Source organism: Geotrypetes seraphini, chromosome 2 (genome assembly GCF_902459505.1).
Source record: "Geotrypetes seraphini chromosome 2, aGeoSer1.1, whole genome shotgun sequence".
Lineage (NCBI taxonomy): Eukaryota > Metazoa > Chordata > Amphibia > Gymnophiona > Dermophiidae > Geotrypetes > Geotrypetes seraphini.
The window spans coordinates 152,664,048-152,686,269 of record NC_047085.1 but is presented as its reverse complement, the minus strand read 5'-3'; the positions used below and the strand labels follow the sequence as shown (position 1 = coordinate 152,686,269).

The window sequence follows — 22,222 nt, the reverse complement described above, 5'->3', positions numbered from 1 at the left end:
GAGCATATGACTGTATGTATTGCTGGGTGGATTGTTGGATGTATTTTGTTGAAGATATTATATTGACATCCTTTCTTGTTCTTTGAGGTTTTTTAATACCCATAATGAATGTGCAATGGAGGATATGTATGCTAATACTTCTCATGCATATTCACTACTGATATCCTGAAAACCTGATTGGCTAGGTAGTCTCTGAACCATGGCCCTAAACATTTTAGAGAGTAATGTTCTTCCATGTATACTTCTGTTTGAGGGTTGCATGTGGTACTTTTAGGAATCTGATTAAAAAAAAAAAAAAAAATCCATATAGCAAACAAAATGACCCCCCCCCCAAAAAAAACAAAAACCAAAGCAACAAAACAAAACCCCCCACATTCATTTTTCTTCCTGGAGAGGATCCACTTTGAACTTTGGTATTAGTTGCTTCACATCCTTGATGTCATCTCTTCCTCTACACAAAAACTAGATTATTCACAGAAAACTGTCCTCCTTTCCCCTCCACCCCCATCACAAGCATTCTTTCCAAATATATAAATTAGAGATGTATTTGGTCTGTGATATTTGATTCTTTCTAAAATGTAACAACAATTTTGATGGCTCTCAATTTGCCTACGAGCATTAGAGCAGCTAACAGTAAAAAAAATACAACATACAAAACACTGTAAGATACACCTAAAATTCATGTTTATAAATGAGGGCAATGTAAGTAACATTCAAGGTAAGGAACTGAAACATACCTTTTCTACTGCAAATGTCCGAATCACATATTCAGCCAATAGTTCGGTTTCTATTAAGGTAACTTTAACATCTTTGTAGATTTCAGTGTCATCTGGCCAGTATTTGCAGCACTTGACCTTTTTGAAACAGGAGGAAAAAAAAAGATATGTTGTTCATATTTTTGAAGAGTGTGGCACAGATTGCCAATGATTTGTATAGTTCTGCTGGTGGTATCATGGCAAGTTCTCACTGTTTTTTTATAGATATGCCCACAAATTTCCTACACGGGACACTTGGTGAATCTTTAGATGCTCTCAGTCTCAAAGTCCCTCCTTAAGGGCCGCAATCCAGTCGGGTTTTCAGGATTTCCCCAATGAATATGCATGAGATCTATGTGCATGCACTGCTTTCAATGCATATTCATTGGGGAAATCCTGAAAACCCAACTGGATTGCGGCCCTCAAGGAGGAACTCTGAGATCCCTGCAAGTTTATACTGTACATTTAACAAATCTATGTGAAATACAACTGCTTCTCTCTGATGGGCCAGAGGCAAAAGCTATTTGGTTATAATAGTTAGCTTTGTTCCCCTTTCAAAACTAAATCATTGGTCAAGTTTTAAAAATTATTCAGTGTGTATAATGTGCTCTATTCCATATGCCTGAATTCAGATTAAAAAAACCCCAAAACACCCACTTACTCATACAAAGCAATTTGCACAAACAACTTAATTGTTTTACAGGCCTAACTAGCACCTAGAATTGGCAATTAACATCTCATAATTGACACTAATTAGCACAACTTGTACGGCATACGGCTAGATTCACTAACCTGACTTCCGGGTCCGATCCGGGGCCGATTCCAGCAAGCCCGACCAAGGGCCAGATTCACTAACCTGCCTGATTGGGCCCGATCCGGGCAGGTCCGACGAATTCTCGAAGCCCCAATTTGCAGATGGGGATGATCGGAGGAACGCCCCCATCAGCCTGCATGGATCGCTGTTGTGTGATCCATGCGTATGCGCAGACCATCTGTAGATGGTCTGCGCATGCCTGTCCAAGCTGGGGCTGGTTTGTTGTTTTTGTTTTTTTAACTTCAACTTTTTTTGGGGATTTTGCCCTGCGAGCCTGAGGTTTTAACCCGCTAATGTGCAATCATAAGAACATATGCAGATGGTCTTCACATACATTTTGTATCCTTTTTTTTTCTTGTTGGGGTTTTTTTTTTTGGGCCCCAACTCGTTCTGCTCTCTCAGGGAAGAGATATCCCTGGTGGCAGCAGCCTCTTCCCTTTCGCTGACACTGTCAGCTGGTCACGCCCTGTTCTCTGCCGCCTTCCCTGCAGTGCAAGCCCGCGGGTTTAAAGTGGAGCTGCACTGTGGCGTGCAGCCCTGCTTTAAACCCGCAGGCTCGCACTGCAGGGAAGGCAGCAGAGATCCAGGGCTTGGAGCAGAGAGGACATGGGGGAGAAAGCAGGGCTGGAAGATCGGGCCTGGACAGGCTTCCATTTTGTTGCTTGCAGAAACCCCCCCCCCCCCCCCCCCGAGACTGACAGCTAAGATCATGCATGGCTGGAAGATCAGGGCAGAGTGCAGGGCGGCAATGGAGCAGGAGAGTCGGCAGAGACGTGTGCGACTGGTCCCCAGCAGTTGCTTCTTCTCTTGATTGGCCAGCTCAATTGGTGTACCGAATTTGTTTTGTGAATCGGGTCCCTGACTACTTTTCATGCCATTCCCCTCATTTGCATGCATGGATTGGAAGCGGATCGCAGGAGATGTTAGTGAATCAGGCCGGAGGGAAATCGGTGGCAAAGGGGTCGCAAACTTATCGGTATATGATTGGTTTGCTTTGTGAATCTAGCCCATAGTCTATAGAGGCCTTGATTCACTAAACTCACTTATCTGATCCGATCCGTGGCGAGTATTCCCGGGTGACCGATTCACTATGAATCCTCATGCAAATTAATGCGATTGGAAGCACACCCACAGCGACCCCATAGATTGCTGCAGAGCGATTCAGACACATGTGCAGACGGCACAAGCGAGGTCAAAACAAAGGGGGGGTGGTGGCTGTAGTTTCGAGTGGAACAGAACATGCTTTAGCCAGAAACAGACTACAGAACACGATGCAGCCAGATGGAACCGAACACGCTGCAGCCAGATAGGAACAGAACATGCATTTAACCCACGGGTTAAAACAACGGGCTCGCACTGCAGGGACAGGGCGGCAGAGAGCAGGAGAGTCAGCAGTGACTGGTCCTCAGCAGTCGCTTCTTTTTGGATCGGCCAGCCCAATCGGTGTTTCTTCTTCTGTTTAGTGAATTGCTGCCTTCCTACTTTGCATGCCATTTTCCCTCATTTGCATGTGTGGATCAGATCAAGTGTGGATTGGATCGGGCAGAAGGTTATTGATTCAGGTCGGGACAAGATCGGTGAGCTTAGTGAATCTAGCCCAAAGTGCTGTGTACCAGTTCTAGTGTATGAATCGGAAACAGGGGAGAAGCATGGGCAGATCATGGGCATTCCTAACATTTATGTGCACTGCTATAGAATGTGTCTGATGCACACACAAATTAGGGACAAGTATTTAGGCTTGGCTTTCCTTGGTCTAAATGGGAGTGCCTAAAAGTTATGCCACACACTAGCTTTTACCATGATTCTCTAAGGCACCAATTTTTTTGGGCACCATTTATAGAATATGACCCTTATTTTCCAATCTGAATTGTCTCCAAAACACATTTAGGCCCAAATTCTGCAAACAGCGCCGCTATCTGTGGCTATCTGCAAAAGTGGTGCTGTTTGTGGGCCCATCATGCAGCGGCGCTGATTTCAGAATTATGGTCATGTCTAAAGTAGGCCCCAGAAATGTAGGCCAGGGTTTTACAGGCCTATATTTTTGGCATCTACTTTATATGAGAATCTCATCCATAGAGGTGCCAAAGGACACCTATGTCAACTTCTGACATAAACCACGCTTATTTTAGACACAGGCATATTTAGGAGTCTTTATGGACGTGGTTTGGCGATGCTTTTACATTTTTTTTCTTTTAATTGCTTTTTAATTGGTTTTAAACAACATGGTTAATTACTATCATTTATCACCAATTAAACCAATTAAGTTAGGCGGACACCTACTGCCGCCTAACTTACAGTGTGGTTTGTAGAATCAGGCCCCCTAATATTCAGTTACTTTCATCAATCCTGCTTTTCTTTTACTTTTCAGGATTGATGAAAGTAACTGAGCATTGGAAGCATTATATGAGTAGTTTGCGAGTCAAGCAAGCTTGCTATTATAACCAAATAGCTGTGGCCTCGGATATGATGCTCCTTCACAAAAAAGCATTTTCATGCACTGGACTTTTCTTCTGGAACGCCCTTGCCTGAGGAACTTCTAAATGTTCCTTCGTATTCTGCCTTTTGCAAACTTTTAAAAACCTGGATATTTGAACAATACTTTGTTTGATTTGTTGCACATTTTATTTAAATGGAATTGTCTGTAATATTTTACTCTAATGGTAAATGACATGGGAATTGTAAACTATAAACCACTTTGTTACCTTGGTATATAGCAGTATATTAAATTAACAAATTCAACCAATATATTTGACATACATTGTCAATTTCTGGGGTTTTGATTTGTGTTCATAATCATACCTTAATGGGATCTGCAAGTGTCTCATTAGGGGGTATATTTAACAAACGGTATCCATGTCCATGCACGTTCTGCAGCAGCATACCAAATGTACAGCCAGGCGGGTAGGAAAGGTTAGAGAAATGGCTGAGCAACAGATATAGCTAAAAACACCAATGAATATGGGTCTGGAATAATTAAATGCATATGATAAATTTCATCTTCCCTATAATACTGCAGCGGCTTATAGGATGGCGCATTTGGCTTTCCTAGATAGAATTTTGCTTTCTTCCTTGAAGATCAGTTTGCTTACGAGAGACAGACACTGTTATCAATTACACTAGATGAGTCACTAGTTAGTGCTTACAATTAATTTGTACATTAACACAGAAGCTATTGAAGGAAACAGCCATCCATTCTCTTTTCTGTAATGTTAAAAGGGTAGAAACAGGGCTTAATTTGCAGATAAAAAGGAAGTGGAACTGTGAAGCCAGGAAAGGCTTGGGTGGGTGAGGAGAAGAGGGGATAAATTAGGGATTACATTAACTGTTCTATAGTTTGCTTGAGGCTCACAACCTACTCTCATGTTCCCTGCAGGCAGTTTGGAAGGTAGGAGTTAAAGTAGAATGTTCTTGTTTCCTCTGGAATCTGAAAAGAAAAGTGGTGGAGCTGCGTACCAGGATGTTAAATTACTCTAATTCTTTTAAAGCTGTTTGCAAATAGAACCAGATTCAAAATTTTCCTCTATTTTACTATTAACTTGTGACAAATGGCCTTTCATGGTAGTCTAAACATATGCAGACAAACCTGTGACCAACAGAAGCACCAATAAGCTTTGTTATCTGCCAGGTCCTCCCACTTCAGCCTTGGTAAATCCATACTGAATTGTGGTTTTAGAATATCCGCAATGAATATGCATGAGATACATCTGTATGCATTGAAGACCCATCATGTGCAAAAGCCAACTCCCTCTAAAGCAGCTCTTTTATTTGGTTCTGTATAGACTAAGCACTCCTTTTACAAAAGTGTGTTAGGGCCTTAACGCGTGCAATAGCATGCGTTAAATTCCTGAGCGCGCTAGCCACTACCGCCTCCTTTTTAGGAGGCGGTAGATTTTCGGCTACTGCACGTGCACTAAAAACCCAACCGCACCTTCGTAAAAGGAGCCCTACGTTGATACCGTAGATATCGTTGGTTTGGCTGGTGCTGCAGGGCGCCGAGGCATTGGTAACTTCGATGAAGAGGCACGCCTTTGAGGGGACACCTACTGTAGAGATGGAGAACGAGACTTCTTATGTTGGTGTTTGGCGTGCATTGGCTGACTCGAGGCTTGAGAAAACACTGATGTGTACCAGGTAGGAGAGGTGGGAGAATGCTTTTTAGCATTTTTAGGAGGTGATGCAGAAGCCAATGCCGATGCATCCGGAGAATGGTGCTTGTTGGCTGCAGGTGGAGTGGACATGGCTGATCTGTCAGGTGTCCTAAACAGCTTTTCCTGCTGCAAAAACCTAGCCCTTCAAAGAATGCTTTTGACGTTGAGAGCAGCGGGCACAAGAGTCCACCTGATTCTCTTCTGTGAGCACAGAAGTATTTGTTTAGTATGTTTGCTTTATCCTCATCACTTTCCACATAGCTGTTCATAATATCTTTCAGTTTTGCAATTCCATTTTTTTGTCTTCCTTCTTTCACTAATATACCTGAAAAAATGTAGTCTCCCTTTTAAAAATTTCTAGCCATTTGCTCTTCTGCTTTCGCCAGATTTGTATCTCCGATTGTCTTTCTGCCCCCTAACCCCAGTCGCCAACCAGCTTTCTGGCTGTCAATGTACAAATCCCAAGCTTGAACTCTCCACCCCATCTCCCAAGTTAGACCTTCATCTTATTCTCTCAGCTTCCACCCTGACATTGCTGCTCTTGCTTCCTTTTTAGTTGGCCACTACAACGCTGTAGATGCTGTATTGCTCCGTTGCTTCCTCCTTCTGGCTGCACACTCAGTTGAATCTATTGCTAATTCCTTGCAAAATAATTCACATTGAGCTACCCTTCCCTCATAGCAGAAGAAGGAAGTAAAGTGCAGCACTTTCACTAGGGCAGCATTAGCACTGCCGGTTCCTGATTCCCATGAAAAATTTAATAAGGCAAACACAGATTTTCCCTAGACCTATGGTATGGATGCTCATAGCTTAGGTGCTTGGGTTTAAACAACAACAAACCTGTTTTGAACACTTACCAAAAACCCTTCCAATAAACAACCCTCACATAATGATCTATATTGCTGCTAATGGCACAGATGTAAAATGAAATGGTACATTGTTCCTGAGCTATGCTGAAAGCCAGCCAGTACTAGGAGGTAAATTTGTACCTGCTGGTCTAGACCTTGATTGATTCTTAAATGCCCCTTATAGCATATTTCCAGGAATCCAGCCAGTAAGCCAATTTGTTGAGGGAACAAATTAAAACAGAATTTCTGGTAAGTCAAGCTGAAACACAAAAAAGGGGAGTGTGGGGTGGAATCTTTATTTTCAGGGTGCTTTAGTTACTGTGCCCTTTTGTTCCTACATGTTATTAGGCAAGAAACTAGCACACAGGATGAGAAGCAATAAAGACCATAAGACAACTGGGAGATGGTGTGATTCAAACATGCTGTAATATGATTATTCTTCATCCAGGCATACAAAGTCAAACATATTAGGCATGTGTAATGTGACCATACGTCCTGTTTTTAATGGGACCGTCCTGTTTTTAGATTCCCTTGTCCTGTTGTCCCCACGCACAGCTTCAGGATGCTGAAATATCCCATTTTAAGAGACAGCGTCCTGAAGCTTTGCATGGGGACAACGGGACAGGTGATCGTGGAAAATGGCTCTCACTCTGCTTCCCCATCTGCTGCTGCAATTACAGGAAAGGAAGATACAGGCGCCATCCCACAAGCCTTCTCCTCAACGTCAATTCTGACATCGGAGAGGAAATTCTGGGCCAGGCAATCGCTGCCTGGCTGGCCAGGAACTTCCTCTCCAACATCAGAATTGACGGGGAGAAGGCTTGTGGGTCGGCGCCTGGACTTTCCTTTCCTGCAGTTGTGGCGGTGGGGGTTGGGATACAGCAGCAGGTGGCGGCGGACCAGATGTGTGTGTGTGCAGAAGAATCGGCGGTAGGCCAGGTTTCAGCGCTGGAGGGAGGGAGACAGACAGGAAGGCAGGCTGGCTTTGGCGTGGCAGGGAGGGAGGGAGGCAGGCAGGCAGGCTTCGGGGGAGGGGTGGGACAAAGGCTGGAAGGCAGTGAGGGGGACATAGGAAGGAGGGAAGAAGGAAGGAAGGAAGGAAGGAGACAGAGAGGCAGGGAAGGGGGGGGGGTTGTAAGCAGAAGAAAGATTAGAGAGAGAAAGACCTGGACCAAAGGGGAAAGGCAGGAGGCAGATGCTGGACTATGTGAAGTACAGACAGAGTAGGAGAGACCCTGAGGAAGAACAGAGAGGTGGAAGATCATAACAGAGAAGGGAGAGAGAGGGAGACCTGGAACAAAGGTGGTGGTAGGTACAAAGGAGCACTGACACTGGATCTGGTGAGGATAACAGAGGGAAAAGAGAGAGAGTCCTGGACCCAAAGGGGATGGGACTGGATTGTTAAAGAAATGTTGGATGTGAAAGAAAGAAAGAAAGAAAGAAAGAAAGAAATATTGGATGCACAGTCAGAAGGAAGTGCACCCAGAGACTCATGAAATCACCAGACAACAAAGGTAGGAAAAATGATTTTATTTTCAATTTAGTGATCAAAATGTGTCAGTTTTGAGAATTTATATCTGCTGTCTATATTTTGCACTATATTTGTCTATTTTTCTATAGTTACTGAGGTGACATTGCATATTTTAAAGTCATTTGCCTTGACAGCTTTGAAAAAAACCAGAAACTCGTAAATGATAATTAACATTTTCTCTGCGTACAGTGTGCTTTGTGTTTCTTTTTTAATTTTACGGTTACCATTATGAATTAATAAGATATTGTGTGTACATGAGAAATGAATGAAAGAAATTGGGGGCAGGACTGGGGTGGGGCTAGGGCGGAATTGGGGGTGCGGCTAGGGAGGGACTGAAAATTAATAGATGTCCCTCCTTTTACACATTTAATCAGTGAAAGGGAAAACTGATAAATGTTTGAATTCAGTCACTGCTGCTCCACAAAGGAGACTTGTTGAGAAATAGGAGCGGTGATCAAGAGATGTTATGGTGGAAGAGTTGTGAGAAAATGAAAGGATAGGAGAGGAAGAAATAGAGAAGGAAAGCATGGAGGAGGGGTGAAAAAGGATGTAGAGATTAGGAAAATTAGAAGAAGGAAGGAGGGAGGGAGGGAGGGAATGTGCAGGTCCATCATGTTCCTTTTCAAAGAGTTGAATTTAATGTTTCTATATATTTATATTAAACAACTTGCTCATTTTATAATATGAGGGCTGTTCAAAAAGTATCAGACCTTTATTCATAAAAAATACTTGTATTCATATACAACAATCTTATACTAATCTCCTTCAAAATAGTCCCCTTGGGCTGCCACACACTTCTTCCACCGGTTCTGCCACTGTAGGAAGCAGTGCTTGAATTCTTCTTTCGTGATTGGTCACAACTGGTCCATCGAATTCTGCATGATGTCTTCTCTTGACTGAAATCTGGTCCCTTTCAGGGGCATTTTCAGTTTGGGGAAAAGGCAGAAGTCACAAGGAGCCATGTAGGGAGAGTAGGGAGCCTGATGAATCACAGGTGTGTTGTGTTTGGCAAGGAAACTCTGTATGAAATGCGAAGAATGGGCAGGTGTGTTATCATGATGGAGCCGCCAATTGCCCGCTGCCCACAGGTCTGGCTGTTTGCATCTCACAGTGTTATGAAGGCAACGCAGAACCTCTTGGTAGTACCCCTTGGTGATTCGACAATCCTGCATCACCAGGGGTCTCACATGGTCAATGACAATCTCATTTCTGGATGTTGAGGGCCTACCAAAACATGCTTCACTCTCCACTGATGTGCGGCCATCTCTGAAGCAGTTGTACCATTCCTTTATCTGTGTGGTGCCCATTGCTTCATCCTCGAAGGCCTGCTGAATCTTGCGGATCATTTCAACTTTGGAATCGCCAAGCTTTACACAAAATTTAATGCAGTAGCGTTGTTCAACTTTTTCTGAAAATCGGAGGGCATTCACTTACACTTCCTTATGCATTGGCGGTCTGCCGGCGACTGACAGCTTCTGTAGGCAGGAAAAAATTCAAGCATGCGCATTATGATCACCTACAGATGTGCCACCATGCCTCCCTAGCTTGCTTTATTTATGCAAGAAAAATACTTTTTGAAAAGCCCTCATATTCTAGGAATTTTTAGATCAGAAAATGTTTCTACCTAAGTACAGAGACAAGACTGGGAGCACTGTGCAGGTCACCACAAGGATTTATGTAACCCAGCAGAATGTATACTGTGTTCTGCAAACTAAAGAAGCTCAAAATCAGGTTTGTAATGATCTATAATTTTTGGACCTTTAAATTCTCCACCAAGACATAATTATTTAATAGTCTTCAATCAATCATCAATATTGTTCTTATTTTCAATTTATTTTCAAAAGACATTGTCAACATTATACATCTAATTGAATGGTTCAGTTTCTCTTTACAACTGTCATAATAACATAGTAGATGATAGGACATTAAGACTTATTGGTTTATCCAGCCTACCAAGACGAGATGGGTAGGATGGATAGAAGAGGATAGAGGAGAAGAGATAAGGGGGGAGGAGAGTAAGGGATCCATGATATGAGTAAAAGAGGGTGATAGGTAGGAGAAGGGTGAGTGCTGGGAGAGGAGAGGTGTGTGTGTGTGTGTGTGTGTGTGTGTGTAAGAAGCACAGAAGCAAAGATGTATGGAGAAAGAACCAATGTACACACACACAAATTAGGACATAGGAATGACATAAGCATGATAAGAAAGATGGCAGCAAGGCAGAAAATTCAAACAGATGTAAAGCTTCTGCCCTTCCAGTCACTATTAAGATGGACTTGGGAAAATCCACTGCTTATTTCTAAGATAAGCAGCATAAAACCTAGTTTACTCTTTTTGGAATCTTGCCAGGTATGTGCGACCTGGATTAGCCACTGCTGGAAACAGGATATTGGGCTTGATGGAACTTTGTTTTATCCCAATATTTCAATCCTTATGTAGCTGTTTTATTCAATATGATATTTGCAACCTGTTTGAAAAAAATTGACAATTTTGTATGTTCACTATCATTTGTACACTGATTATCTGCAATTTTTGGCTCCAGTGCGAACTTTGATTGCTGACTCTGTGAAATATTTTATCTTATGGATTCAAACCATATGAACTTGTTCGACAGCAAATCAACTTTCATTGAATATAGCAAACACACAATTATTATGGTTAGCATCAGAAAAAAGTATGTATGCTGTACAATCTATAATGATTGATGGAGTAGCAATTCCAGTACTTTATGAAATGAGGGACTTGGAGTACAATTATTTCATCACTTTCCATGCGATTTCAATTGAAAAGCGTGATTAAGATGGTCTTTTAAAAATTAAAGATACTTGTCCATTTGAAAGGATTTATAAATGCCTCTAATTTTAGAACAGTAATCCATTTTTGGTTATCCCATGCATTGATTATTTTAATGCTCTACATTTGAACTTGCAACAATATTTGTTGTGTGTCCTTGCGATCGCACAAAATGCCATGGCAACAGTTATAGCTGGTGTTCAATGATTAGGCACAATCAAAAATTGACCCTAAATATTCCACAGGACCAAAGGTCAGCCAAGAACAAAAACAAAAAACACTGTGGAGAACATGATGCCCAAGATATAGGCTTTATTGAAAATACAGTCAATTAATCCACATGATGAGATGTCTAGGACCCAAATGATGGGGACTATGGACCCAACACAGTCTGTGTTTTGACAACCCTGTCTTCATCAGGGGTCCCTGAAAGTCCTAATAGACAGGGAGTGATTTCTACACCCATTTTCCTTGCTCCCTGTGCAGCTGCACTGCTTGCACAGATCTCAAGACTATGACCCTCCAGGAGCACAAATTTACATCTAGTCTGAAGAAGGCATAAATGTGTGCATGTGCATCCATATTTTCTAAAACAGATGCATACATTACAACTCTACCTCAGCTCTGCCCAAGCTACATCCCTAGGAATGCCTGTAAATGGTCTGTGTGCTTGTCAGCACACATACTTTTACACATTATACACCTGTTCAAATTTAGACATTCAGAATGTTTTCTTTATTTATATATATATATATATATATATTTTTTTTTTTTCTTGAAAGCATCACATAAAACTATTTCCTTCAGGATTAATGAAATCAACTACTCAAGAGATACATAGTGACATTTTTCCCCAACAACATTCAATAAAGCTCTCCTCCATCTCCCACAGCGGCCTTGAGACATACCACTGGTAAAATCCCTGTCCTCAGAGGAATCTCCATTAACCACTACCTTCTGCCATCTTCTATTCAACCAGAGCCAAGAAGCCTGTGGCAATGGTGGCATATGCCAAGGCTTGGAAGTCTTTCCAAAACTTGTGTGCCGGAGAGGGGGGTTGAGCCACTTCAGGCTCCTCTTTCAGTTGTTCTAAGATGGGGCTAGCAGTCATTCCTCTGAAGGTTCAAGTATCAGGCCTGTCATGTGTCAGAAGTCATCTGGAGGATGTTTCTTTGGCTTCTCATCCCAATGTCATTAGATTTGAAAGGAGCTACAAGACTGAAACCAATGCATCAGCCCTTTCTGACGTGGAACTTTAACCTGATCCTGCATTCAATGTGCAAGGCTCCTTATGAGCCTTTAGAGCAGGGGTGTCCAACCTGCGGCCCAAGGGCTGCATGCGGCCCTGTGAAGTATTTTGTTTGGTCCCGGTCATGGGCGATGCAGTGTTTTCCTTTGCTGCCCCCGGGTATTTACCGTCTTGCCGGCTCCCTCCTCTGTCTTGCTGCAGTGCTTGCAAGTTTATGCGGCCCCAAAAACATTTTTTTTCGGCCAGTGCGGCCCAGGGAAGCCAAAAGGTTGGACACCCCTGCTTTAGAGGAAGTGACACTTATGGATCTCACTATCAAAACAGTTTTTCTGGTTGCTCTTTCTTTAGTGAGAAGAGCATCCGAGCTTCAGGCCCTGTTCTGCATGGAACCTTTTCTTTGACTCACCAAGGCAGGTGTTTTTTGCACAAGGTGCCTTCTTTCCTTCCACAAGTTGTTTCCATCATCCAAGTGAATCAGGAGGTGTGGCTCCCTGCTTTTTATTCAGCAGAGGGATAACATAACATAGATTCTTATATATCGCAATGACCTCACGGTTCTGTGCAGTTTACAGATCAAGAAATACTAACAATATTGTAGATCGCAGTAAATTAGTCATGGTATTTACCAAAGAGATGTTTTCAACATTTTTCTGAAAGTTGAATAGGAGGTAAAAAATGTTATATAAATACCAATTTGTTTTTCCCAAAGAGCAGCCCGATATGCCAACATTTTACCAAGGAATCGTTTGCAGACCCAACCCTTTACTGATGGAAAATCAAAGAGGTGTACAATACGTAGAAGTTTCCAGTTTACAAATTTGAAACAATCAAAAAGATAACTAGCCAGTAATCCATTCAAAGCTGTAAAACAAATACAGCCAAATCTGAAAGTCACTCTAGCCTCCATTGTCAACCAATGTAATCTATGATAATACTGCGAAATGTGGTCACTTCATTTCAATCCAAAAATTAACTGTAAAGCAGTATTTTGAATGATCTGCAACCTTTTTATGTTTTTTACTTAGAGGGATAAGGTGTTGACCCTGCTGGATGTCTGCAGAGCTTTCATCTGGTACCTAAAAGCAATGAATCCCTTTCATCTTTCAGATCAATTCTTTGTGCTGAATAATGCCAGCAGTTTAGAGAAGCTGGCCTATAAGCTCCTCTTATCTGTACCCTTCTCTTCCACTGCCAACTCTAGACTCCATCCCTTCTTTCTTGCGGCGCCATATGCCTGGAACAGGCTACCTGAATCAATATGTCGTGCTCCCTCCCTGGCAGCATTCAAATCCAAGCTAAAAGCCCACTTTTTAAAATCTGTTTTCAGCTCCTAATTCCTACTCACTGCTGTCAGATACCTTTACCCACTGTATCATTTCCTCTACCATAATCTCCCCAACCCCGAAATGTCCTGTCTAAATTAGATTGTAAGCTCTTCTGAGCAGGGACTGTCTATTGTATGTAAAATGTACAGCGCTGCGTACACCTTTCAGCACTTTAGAAATAATAAATAGTAGTAGTAGGCTTCTGTTGCAAGGTGGATTCATGTGGTTATTTCCTCGGTATATGTCGGGTGCGGAAAGCAGCCACCATTTTCTTTGGAAACACAATCCTCTAAGGAGGTAGCTTTGTCGTGAGCAAAGTCCAGAGCAATGCCACTTAAAGAGATTTGTAGCGTGGCCATGTGGTCCAATCACCATACCTTTACTAAATTTTATAGAGTGGATATGGCGGTTCATGCAGACACCATGTTTAGGTCTTCTGTTTTGTCAGCAAGCTACTTTATCTCAACCTAGACTTTAGGGGCTACTTTTGCATGTCCCACTGGTCAAGACTCATATGCCTTTTGCACTAGAAGAGAATATTAGGTACTTATCTCAATAATCTTCTTTCTAGTAGAAAGGCATGAGTCTTGACATCCCTCTCTGTCAAATTTTCATGTTCAAGTTCCAAGTTTATTCATATCTGATATACCATCTATCAAGAAATAGCTAAACGGTTTACAATAACTATTGTGTAAAAATCATACAGTATAAGATAAAATAAAACAATGACTATTAAAATTATGTATTGGGGGAGGGGGGATTACAAGACTGACAGAACTCACCAGACAAGAGGAAAAGGACATAAGGGTGTAAAAAAAATACATCGAGATAAAAATAAATGTAAAAGGGAGCAAGAGAGTAATGAAAATTGCAAGAGGGAGGGGGGTTGCTTCGAAGATGCGTTTATTTTCCTATCCTGAAAGGAAGTCCTTGTTTGGAAAGAAGAGAAGGACTCAGGTATTGAGGGCATCTTTAAAGAGTAAAGTTTTGATTTTGGATCTGAATTTTTCTAAAAAGTGTTCTAGCTTAATGTGAATGGGAAAGGCATTCCAAAGTGTAGGGGCAGTGACTGAGAAAACGGCCTTTTCAAGTTGAATCTTAGAATATTTCGTGAGTAGAAGGAATTACTAACAGATTCTGATTGTTGGGGCATAGTGTTCTGGTTGAAGAGTAGGGGATCAGATGTTTATCAATGAAAGCTGGAATGTTAGAATATTTTGTGAGAAGAATTTTGAAGGTGATGCGGTATGAAAAAGGAAGCCAGTGGGCGTCGCAAAGGAGGGGAGTGACATGGTCAAATTTCTTTGCATTGTAGATGAGTTTAACTGCTGCATTTTGCAGGATTTGTAAGTGTTGAATTTCTTTTTGCGTTATGCCTTGGTATAATGTGTTACAGTAGTCGATATGAGAGATTACAAAAGGATGAATGAGAATGTTGAGAGAGGGAAGGTTGATAAGTGAGGTAATCAAATGGATAAGTTTTAATTTATAGAAACACTTCTGAATGACTGAACTGATTTGTTCGTGGAAGGTTATGTTTTGATCTAAGATTATCCCTAGTATTTTAACTTTTGTATCTATCTGAATCAGGGCCGAATCTATGCTGATAAGTATCGAAAGAGCTTCTCTATTGGAGGCAGGAAAGAGTATGCAGTTTGTTTTAGTGATATTCACCTGCTTACTGTCTCAGACATAGACGTATTGGGCCTAAGCATGGTCTGCTGCTGCTTTGGGGATCCACAGAGTGCTGAGTACCCTGGACAGCTCAGCCATTTTAGATTAATGCTCCACAGGGGTGGAGGGGAGCTAATGCTACACAGGTAAAATTCTTCCTGTTTGTAAAAAAATTGGAATACCTGAAGTAAGAGATTCATATCCACCTGACATGGAGGCATGGTTGTTATTTCAATGTTAGTGCCTGTTGTGCTGTGGTATGGATTTGTTATATATATTTTTTCTAATTGATTTTAAGGCTAGAGCAGACTTTGGTTGGACAGGAAGTTTCCCATACCCAAACTCTTTCTTTCTTTCTTTGTAGTGCTTCTTGACTGCTTTGGTACAAACTGGGAATCATAGAGCAGAGTCAGAGGAAGTAAAGCCGAAAAATGTAAATGTCTTCTTCTCCACAAACTCATGAGTAGGGATACATGACCCACTGGTCAAAACTCATATGCTTTTCTACTTGAAAGATTATTGAGGTACCTTCTGCTCTTTGACAATTGCTACATGTCATACATTAACTTGTTGTGCCAAAGGACCCCCTATCCCCCAGGTCCTGGTTAGCAAGTCACTACCTTTGCTGACTCTCTCTTTGCCTTGTCTAACTGCTCAATCTTAGGATCCCCCCTTTCTGTGTGGAGTGACCCCCCTCTTTTCATTCTCTTATTAAGAGGGGGGAGATGAGAGTGCATGTCCATCATATTTTTGAGTGTGCATTTTCCTTCATTTCTTTTGCTACGTGCAGGTTTGTGCAGAGACATAAATTCCAACTTTCATTACTTTAAAACTGCAAACCACATAAGAATCAATATGAACAGACATTGACCGTGAGGAGAGATAAGATATGGGGGGTTGGGAGCTAAATGTCATGCTTTTTGCAGACTAAAGCAATTGTACTGAAAACTCCGGCAAAGAAGCAGGATATTTGACAAGAATGAACAGTTCAGAGACATCCTCCCCAGGTAGTTATCAGTAAATTTAAGCTGTATCTTTTTTTGCAAGACCTTGGCCTGAGAAAACAATAGGCAATTAGCTGAGAAAAACGGGGAAACCAGAAACCAAAGCTTGTATTGGTGTCTTGCAACAGGGCTATACATAGGGTTATCATATGGCTCCAGAAAAAGAAGGATGGATTGAGACATCTGGGTTTTACTTCCATTGCTTTCAATTTAGTTGATGTATCACTTTTGATTTTAGATAATTTATAAGATGTCTATATGGCTTTATGAAACACAAAAAATATGGATCGTTTAATTGCAGCCGATCTTAATGATTTGTGAATGGTATTCCAGACTTGCTTCCAACACTGCTCAGAGATGTCCTTCTTTATATCAAATTGCCACGTAGATTCTGTTCCTTTGGGATGAGAAAATGCATTAGCCTGTAATATTTTATACCACTTAGAAGCAGCCCCCTTTTTAGATGATATTACTGCCATAAAAGACAGCAAGCTTGAAGTGGAAGAACACAGCGGTTTACACATCAAAAAAGCACTAAGGCAGTGTTGCAATTGTATCCATTTATAGAATTGATTAGAAGGTAACTTGTATTCAGGTTGCAAATCCTGGAACGATAACCACTTTTCATCTTTTCGTAATTGACAAATTGACCATACACCAGCTCATTGCCACACTGACCATTGCACCATCACTCCTTGTATTTTAATCCGATTAGATTTTAAGAATTTCACTATCCTTTCTTTCAGCAACACTTCCATTATTTTTCCAATAACCAAAGTGAGGCTTAATGGTCTGTAGTTTCCCATTTCATCTCTGCGACCACTTTTGTGAATAGGAACCATATCCACTCTTCTCTAATCCCCAGGAACCACTCCCGTCTCCAAAGATTTGTTGAACAAATCTTTAATAGGACTCGCTCTCACAATATCCTGGGATGGATCCTGTCTGGTCCCATTGCTTTGTCCACCTTCAATTTTTCAAGTTGTTCATAAACGCTTTCTTCTGTGAATGGCACGGTATCTACTCCATTCTTGTGTGTAACTTTGCCAAACAATCTCAGTCCTTCTCCAGGATCTTCTTCCATTAATTCAGAACAGAAGTATTTGTTTAGCATGTTTGCTTTTTCCTCAGTGATCACTCTCTACATATCAATACATATCATCTTTTGGTCTTGCAATTCCATTTTTCATCTTCTTCCTTTCACTAATATATCAGAAAAATGTTTTTCCTTTTATTACATGTCTAGCCATTTGCTCTTTTGCTTTCACCAGACGTATCTCTCTCTTGGCTTCTTTCAGTTTCACCTGATAGTCTTTTCTGTACTCCTATTCTTGGTTTTTAAAACATATTTCACTAATGCCAACTCTTTTGTCTTTATTTTTTCTGTTACAAGTTTAGAGAACCATATCGGTTTCATTTTTCTCTTGTTTTTATTTATTTTCCTCACATAAAGGTCAGTAGCCATTTTTATTGCTCCTTTCAGCTTAGACCACTGTTTTTCTACTTTCCTTATGTCCTCCCATCCTAACAGTTCTTTCTTCAGGTATGCTCCCATTTTACTAAAGTCCCTAAGTTTGAATTCTAGGACTTTAAGTTTTGTGTGGCCACCCTTCACTTTAGCTGTTATATCAAACCAAATCTTTTGATGATCACTATTTCCCAGGTGGGAACCCATTCAAAGATTAGAGATACTCTCCCCATTTGTGAGGACCAGATCTAGTATTATTTTTCCCCTTGTGAGTTCTGTCACCATTTGTCTGAGCAGAGCCTTTTGAAAGGCATCCACAATCTCTCTACGTTCCGATTCCAAAGATGGAACTTTCCAGTCCACACCCGGCAAAATGAAGCCACCCAACAGCAACACCTCCTCTTTCTTTCTGAACTTTTGGATATCTGCAATCAAATCTTTTCTGTCATCAAATCAATTATCTGCAATTAAATCAATTTTCTGCAACTGAGTTGAAGGTATGTAGACTACACTCACATAGATAGAAGTTTCATCTTCTCTTTTCAGAGCGATTCATATCGCTTCTTCTTCTCCCTAGGTCCCCTGCATTTCAGCTGCTTGGATATTGATCTCTACATAGAGAGCTGCTACTCCACCTTTATGACCATCTCTGTCCTTCCTAAAAAGATTATATCTCGGTATGTTTGCATCCCATCCATGGAAGCCACTGAACCATGTCTCTGTGATAGAGGCAGACCTGGATATTGTTGCTAACATCAGGGCTTTCAGATGATGAACTTTGTTGCTTAGACTGCGAGTGTATGTGGTCATTGCTTTCCAGCTATCTTTCAGTGGTAAACTCGTTTTTTGTATAGGTTTATGTTTAGTTTCACTTCCTGTTACATTGCTAAGAAGTGAATTGCTACTATAGGTAACAAGGATGGAGACAAGAGAAAGTTATCCAATCGAGTATAAAGATTATGGTGATGAGAGAAAAAAAGTATATGTATGTTCTATGGGGTGCAACAACCGCCATATATCCAACAGCCCAAGTTGCTGAGTTAGAAAATTAATGCCCTTGTTCATTAATATTGTTGTATTGTAGCCTATATTTCCTTGTTATTGTCACATAGCTATCCACTGCTCTGACCGGCAGTCGGCTTAGCTGTGCCGAATCTTGACCTGTCGGCGTGGCTTCCCCAGGAAAGAGGAAGACTTTTCAGGTAAAACAGGCCAGGCCACTCTGAGATACTTTGCCAATAAAAGGGAGACACAATTCAGGTATGTTCAAATTCTCCTTCTTTATTGAACAGGGGGTCTAAATACTATCAGCCACCCTCATGGAATGCAAAAATTAAGCACAAAGCAAAAATACCATACAGTTGTCAGAATGGCCCAAAGTTCATGTATGGCATATAACTGCATTTACCTGGACTTCCTCTGTTTAAAGATAGTCCTCTTCACCAGGGTTTGAATAAGCAGAAATGTCATGAAAATAAACTTCCTAACAATGAAAGTAAACTGCATAAACTTAACCAGTAGAAAAGAATAGCAAACTTTAAAGATAAAGTTACCAGCTCAGGCTCCGTTCAGACCTCTGCCTTGCACTCAAGCTCATCAGCATCAGCTGAGCTTTCCAGCCATCTGAGCACAGCAAGGCATTAGATAAGCTGTTAGCTTTGTAGAGGTTTTATCACAGAGGCTTCACACGTTCACAGATACAGTCCCTTCATCACACAATCATCTCCGGGCAGTCCCTGAGCAAAACAGGGAGGTTTTCCTGCACTCACTAATCAAGGCCAGCTGGTTTCAAGTTCCAGAGAGCTAGCACACAAACGCAACTTTGCTTCACTTCCCCTCACGAACTAACCTCCATTCCCTCTGGGTTAGAGTCAGCTTCCAGAAGCAATTTGGTGGTGTCCATTTCCTCAGCTTTCTCAGCAGCTGGGGGTCAGGCTTGGGAAGTCCTCTACCATCTCCACGTCCTCACTACTGTGGGGTTGAGGAGAGAGACTTTTCTCCTCACCTGTCTCTCTGCTATGCTGTTGGTGCCTTGATTCCTCAGCTTTATCTCCGTTCCTGCCTGTGCTCCTGCCCCCCTCTCTGTGATTCAGGGCTCTGCTTTTACATGTGTCATAGCCCCACCCCTCTCTCCTAGGAGCGGGAAGGGGGGGGGGGGTTGGGCAGGAAATCCCTAGGGAAATAACTCTGGTTTCTCCTAGGCTGATAGTGTGAATACCTTGCAGGACTAGGTCTCCATTTCTCAGTAAAAGTCCATTTCTCCAGTAAAAGTCAGGCTTTCTGATGAACTTATTCTGATATGGCATTCTCTGCTGTATATTCTTAGTTTTAAATCCTTCCTGCTCTACCTCACCATCTGAGGGGTAGTCAGCCATTTCACTATCCTTACTTTTAACTTGGTCAGCTCTCCTGACCAGGGACCGTGCTCTGCTTTTATCCATTACAGGGACAAAGCTGGCTACGGGTTTGTCACATTATGGTGCTGGCTGCTCCCTCAATAAAAATTATTAAAAAAAACAAGTAAGTTGCTAATATTGTTTACATTGCTATCTTTACTACCATCACATCTTGTCTTTTGCTGGGGGTGGCTTCCATAAATGTATTATATTTCAATCCCTTCGTGGGAAAAATACTAACAATAATATGGCTCTCTACTTTCCCACAGAATCTGAAAAAGTGCAGCAGATACCATTAACTATCTGGAAGGGCCTCAGTAATCGAGCCTACGCAAGTCATAGACTCTGACCATACAAGTCTGCGTATATATCCGGCTCTTAAGCTCTAATCATCGGCAGCCTTCCAGTCCCTAACCTCAATTAAAAGGATTTTAATTTTATTCCTAATTTTATTCCAAAGTCATTTCTAAAAAATTTTTTCTTTGGTTTATTCTAAAAAATCAGCTTTCTGAACATCTCAGTTCTATAAAACGATGCACTATTTCTTTATAGGAGACTTAGTTTAAACATCCAATATCCATTAGAATTACTTAGCTTTCAAAATAATCACTCCAGCAAACTGCTTCAGACCATGCCAACGAGGCCTACGTTTCGTGGAAATTTATTTAAACCCACTGCTTCAGGGCCAGTTAGTCAAGCATGCTTAAAAAGAGTGATTCGTAGGTGATTGCAGCAGCGAAGCTATATTTCAGTGACCAGACATCAGAGTATCTTTTGGAAGGGTTACAGAAACTTCAGAAGACATGAATTGCTGTTGGACCCAACAATGTCAGTCCTTATGCTCAAAGTTTGTATATTACTGTGATGGGCTGATCAGTTACCTCCTGTCATTTCAGCACCACCAGGCCCCTCTGGTTACAATTTTCCCTTCCACCACCAGGTTTTTCTGGACACACTTCACTACCAGGCTTTTCTAAATACAACCAGGCTCTTCTGAACACACTTCTCTGATTAATCTGGCCACCAAAGTTCATGCCAGTTTCCACCAGTCTATCTGGTCACCACCGGGTCCTCTTCAACTCTCACCAGACTCCTGAGTCTTCTGGCACCATTACCAGTCTCTCTGCAGGTTGCACTGGTCCTACCAGTCCCTCTGCTGGTTACTTGCCAGTCACCATTTGTTAAGGATCTCTCATGCTTCTGGCTGCTTCTTTCTGAGTCTTCCCCTTCTTGAGCATAGGTGATCATTGAGGGGAAGACTCAGAAAGAAGCAGCCAGAAGCATGAGAGATCCTTAACAAATGGTGACTGGCAAGTAACCAGCAGAGGGACTGGTAGGACCAGTGCAACCTGCAGAGAGACTGGTAATGGTGCCAGAAGACTCAGGAGTCTGGTGAGAGTTGAAGAGGACCCGGTGGTGACCAGATAGACTGGTGGAAACTGGCATGAACTTTGGTGGCCAGATTAATCAGAGAAGTGTGTTCAGAAGAGCCTGGTTGTATTTAGAAAAGCCTGGTAGTGAAGTGTGTCCAGAAAAACCTGGTGGTGGAAGGGAAAATTGTAACCAGAGGGGCCTGGTGGTGCTGAAATGACAGGAGGTAACTGATCAGCCCATCACAGTAATATACAAACTTTGAGCATAAGGACTGACATTGTTGGGTCCAACAGCAATTCATGTCTTCTGAAGTTTCTGTAACCCTTCCAAAAGATACTCTGATGTCTGGTCACTGAAATATAGCTTCGCTGCTGCAATCACCTACGAATCACTCTTTTTAAGCATGCTTGACTAACTGGCCCTGAAGCAGTGGGTTTAAATAAATTTCCACGAAACGTAGGCCTCGTTGGCATGGTCTGAAGCAGTTTGCTGGAGTGATTATTTTGAAAGCTAAGTAATTCTAATGGATATTGGATGTTTAAACTAAGTCTCCTATAAAGAAATAGTGCATCGTTTTATAGAACTGAGATGTTCAGAAAGCTGATTTTTTAGAATAAACCAAAGAAAAAATTTTTTAGAAATGACTTTGGAATAAAATTAGGAATAAAATTAAAATCCTTTTAATTGAGGTTAGGGACTGGAAGGCTGCCGATGATTAGAGCTTAAGAGCCGGATATATACGCAGACTTGTATGGTCAGAGTCTATGACTTGCGTAGGCTCGATTACTGAGGCCCTTCCAGATAGTTAATGGTATCTGCTGCACTTTTTCAGATTCTGTGGGAAAG

General features: G+C 41.6%; 1 protein-coding gene across 17 annotated transcripts in view; it reads right to left on the bottom strand.

The window, feature by feature from the left end:
* PTPRM (protein tyrosine phosphatase receptor type M) overlaps window positions 1–22,222 on the bottom strand; it is a 1,237,515-nt gene that overhangs the window by 93,980 nt on the left and 1,121,313 nt on the right. For all 17 annotated transcript variants that reach the window (XM_033934018.1, XM_033934031.1, XM_033934023.1 and 14 more), the window contains one exon: window positions 738–854. In XM_033934018.1, the coding sequence (XP_033789909.1) occupies window positions 738–854 (117 nt within the window). The remainder of the gene's footprint in view (window positions 1–737; window positions 855–22,222) is intronic.